This window comes from Panicum virgatum, chromosome 2N, assembly GCF_016808335.1.
Source record: "Panicum virgatum strain AP13 chromosome 2N, P.virgatum_v5, whole genome shotgun sequence".
Taxonomy (NCBI): Eukaryota; Viridiplantae; Streptophyta; class Magnoliopsida; order Poales; family Poaceae; genus Panicum; species Panicum virgatum.
This window is the reverse complement of record NC_053146.1, coordinates 5597418-5601591: the sequence shown is the minus strand read 5'-3', so window position 1 is coordinate 5601591 and position 4174 is coordinate 5597418. Positions and strand designations below refer to the sequence as shown.

Here is a 4174-nt window from a genome sequence, read left to right as displayed (position 1 = left end):
AGAGAGAATCCCATCTTGTGACGTTTCGTAGTGGACAACACTCGAGCCAGATCGACTTTATCCTTGCTAGGAGGGAGGATAGACGTGATTGCTTAGATTGTAAGATGATACCTGGGGAGTGTGTTGTCCCTCAACACAAGCTTGTGGTGGCGGACTTTCATCTTCGGGTACGTGTCCACCGGGACAAACGTGCCAAGATTGCGAGAACAAAGTGGTGGAAGCTTAGAGGGGAAGCGGCACAAGCGTTTAAGGAAAGGATGCTAGGTGAGGGGCCTTGGGAAAAAGGAGAAGACGCAGATGACATGTGGCTAAAGATGATGACATGTGGCTAAAGATGACAACATGTGTTCGGAAGGTGGCCTCAGAGGTGTTTGGCGTGAGTAGAGGAGGCAAACAAGAGGGGAAAGACACCTGGTGGTGGAACGACGAGGTGCAAAGGGCTATTAAGGAGAAGAAGGAGTGTTTCAAGCGCCTCCACCTTGACAAGAGTGCAGCCAACATCGAGAGCTATAAATTAGCGAAGAGGGTTGCAAAGCGAGCTGTGAGTGTAGCAAAGGGTAAGGCGTATGATGACCTGTATCAGCGGCTAGGCACGAAAGAGGGGGAGAAGGACATTTATAGGATGGCTAGGATCCGCGAGCGGAATACAAGGGACATCAACCAAATCAAATGCATTAAGGATGGGACAGATCGGCTGCTAGTGAAGGATGAGGAGATCATGGATAGATGGAGAGAGTACTTCGACAAGTTGTTTAATGGGGAGAGTGAGGACCCTACCCTTGAGTTAGATGACTCTTTTGACGATACCAACAGACGTTTTGTGAGGAGAATTCAGGAGGTAGAAATCGGGGAGGCTTTGAAGAGGATGAAGGGAGGTAAAGCGATGGGCCCTGATGGTATCCCCATTGAGGTGTGGAGATGTCTAGGAGATAGAGCAATAGTATGGTTAACTAAGCTTTTTAATCTCATTTTTCGGTCAAATAAGATGCCGGAAGAATGGAGGAGAAGTATATTAGTACATATCTTCAAAAACAAGGGCGATGTTCAAAGTTGTACTAACTACCGTGGGATTAAACTGATAAGCCATACGATGAAGCTTTGGGAGAGGGTTATCGAGCATCGCCTAAGAAGAGTGACAAATGTGACCCAAAACCAATTTGGGTTCATGCCTGAAAGGTCAACCATGGAGGCGATTTTCTTAATACGACAATTGATGGAGAGATATAGGGAGCAGAAGAAGGACTTGCACATGGTCTTCATTGACCTTGAGAAGGCATATGACAAAGTACCGAGAAATATCATGTGGTGGGCCTTGGAGAAGCACAAAGTCCCAACTAAATATATTACTCTCATTAAGGATATGTACAAGGATATGTACAAGGATGCGATGATGTTTGTCCGCACATGTGATGGCAACACCACTGACTTTCCTATTAACATAGGTCTACACCAGGGGGTCAGCATTGAGCCCTTATTTATTTGCTTTAGTGATGGATGAGGTCACAAGGGATATACAAGGTGAAATCCCTTGATGTATGCTCTTTGCTGATGATGTGGTGCTAGTTGATGAGAGTAGGGCAGGGGTTAATAGGAAGTTAAGAGCTGTGGAGACGCACATTAGAGTCGAAAGGGTTCAGACTTAGTAGGAGCAAGACCGAGTACATGATGTGCGATTTCAGCGCGACTAGGCATGAGGGGGGAGACGTTAGTCTAGATGGGCAAGTGGTGGTCCAGAAGGATACTTTTCGGTATTTAGGATCGGTGCTACAAAAAGATGGCGACATTGATGAAGATGTTAGGCATAGAATTTCAGCTGGCTGGTTGAAATGGCGGCAAGCTTCTGGCATCCTTTGTGACAAGAGGGTGTCACAAAAGCTAAAAGTCAAATTCTATAGAACATCAATTCGTCCGGCGATGTTATACGGTGCTGAATGTTGGCCTACAAAAAGGCGACATGTCCAACAACTGAGTGTAGCAGAGATGCGGATGTTGCGGTGGTTTTGCGGGCATACAAGGAGGGATAGAGTCCGGAACGAAGTTATTCGGGATAGGGTCGGGGTGGCACCAATTGAGGAGAAACTTACCCAGCATCGGCTGATATGGTTTGGACATGTCCAACGAAGGCCTCCTGAGGTGCCGGTGCGTAATTGGGTTCTTGAGCGGGTCGATAATGTAAAGAGGGGTAGAGGTAGACCTAAACTGACGTGGGATGAGTCGGTTAAGAGAGACCTTAAGGATTGGAATATCTCTAAAGAGATAGCTTTGGATAGGAGCGCTTGGAGACTAGCTATCAATGTGCCTGAACCTTGAACTTATTTCTTTCGGGTTTCATCTCTAGCCTACCCCAACTTGCTTGGGAAAAAAAGGCTATGTTATTATTGTTGTTGTTGTTGTTGTTGATGACACGCTATTGTTATCATTTACGTTTTTATTCATGTTTGGCATCATTTACAGTTTCAATTTTCAAATCAAGTCTCACTTTACTTTTTGACTCGAACACAGTACACATCAACATGTTGCAACATAATATTCTTTCAAAGCAAAGTAGGACTACGATTTTGTAAATATATGTTTCTCAAAAATTGGTGAGAATTAGCTTGGTTCACAGCAAACTGCTGCTTGACACCAAGATGTCACATTAGAAATGATTTGCTAAAAGTAGCTGGAAACCTTTTGTGAACAATTAATTTCACATGAACTTAGTGGGGCATTTCCTTCTCCTTGATAATATCATGTGCTATTGATCACCAATTCCACTGAAATTGGTGAGGATTGATTTCACTGGATGAAAAAAGCATGTTTGATGCGATATATCAGAAAGGCATATAACGGCAATAAAGAATCATGATTAAGTACAGATCTAATTCCTGCATGATGACATAGAATTTATAATAGCAACACTTAGAAGACATAGAGCAATGCACAAACAGGAATAAGCATTGTTGCCACTAAACTTGCTGCATTCTTTGAGTTCGTGGAGCTTGAGGTTCCATTTCCTGCATTGAATAAAATACTCTTCTCAGGTTACCACAACCAGACCTCCATGTCTATTAGTGTACTGAGCAATTTGAAATTAAAAAAAAAACTACTAAAAACATCTCTCTGCACTTTCTAAGCATTCAAACTACTGCAGGTATTCTTTGAAGTGCTTCTAAGTTTGATCATCTAGCTACATTTGGTACATAGTGTAAGGATTCTTTGCATGGCCATCTGAAATTGAAAAGTCGCTTAAGAACTCATCTATGTTGCAGGGCAACAAATCATATTTCCTTTAACTAGTAAGAAATACAAGTTTGTCTTCTGTTTTTTTTATTAGAATTGAACAACGAGCAACCCTCGTTTTGCTAGAAGCATCTGAACTGAAAACATAAAGTTTAGTGATGTCTTCACCTGAAGGTGCATCCGCAGCTGCCTCAGCCTCTTCCTCCTCTGTTGCTTCTGAGTTGGAAGGTGCCGGTGCCGGTGCTGTTGGGATGCCTGAAATCAGATAACCATGGATTCATGTCCGATGGGTATAAGGGGCAGTAGAATTTGATTATGGTTTGCATTGGATTACAACATTGACATGCCTGTGCACTGGCTGATCGGTGGTGCTTGGACCTTGCAGACTCCCGGGAGGTCCAGCGCCCTCGTCTGGTTGATGGAGATGCCAAAGGACGCCGCAGTGCCATCCAGGACCATGCAGAGGCACCGGGGATCGGTCTGGACGACTCCAGCGAGCATGGAGCAGCAGGAGATCCCCGGTTCCGGGGCCTTGCTCGAGATGAAGTCCATGCATGGGGAGAGGGTCATCATCACGCTCGAGCAGCCGTTGCCCTGCGCCGCAACCTGGGAGAAAGCTAGCGCCATCAGCACCACCACCATACTTGCCATCGCCAGGGCGGTCCCCATCGTTCGTGCAGCCATCATCAGGCTGCACGAAGCGAGAGCTTCGATTCTTGACAGAGGGTGGTCTGTGAGGACGGTGAAGGAGGAGGTGGCCAATGGTGTGGTGACGCCGGGATTGTTGGAATCCTATACCAGGTAGAGCTACCATGCTCTCCCTGACCACACAGGTGTTTGGCCACAGCAGGGAATCCACGTAGCCTTTGCTCGCAGCATCCTATTTATGGAAATGCTTTTGTGCTCTTGCATGAATGGAAGAGTCCAGTTGCTTCAAGCTCAGCTTGTCACT

General features: G+C 45.5%; 1 protein-coding gene across 1 annotated transcript; it reads right to left on the bottom strand.

The window, feature by feature from the left end:
- Positions 1 to 2782: 2782 nt before the first annotated feature.
- LOC120659460 (non-specific lipid transfer protein GPI-anchored 15-like) lies at positions 2783 to 4174 on the bottom strand. The gene is made up of 3 exons (XM_039937613.1): positions 3570 to 4174; positions 3391 to 3477; positions 2783 to 2996 (listed from the first exon to the last, which is right to left on the bottom strand). The coding sequence occupies exons 1-3, from the start codon at positions 3907 to 3909 to the stop codon at positions 2902 to 2904; spliced, it is 522 nt and encodes a 173-aa protein (XP_039793547.1). The 5' UTR covers positions 3910 to 4174; the 3' UTR covers positions 2783 to 2901.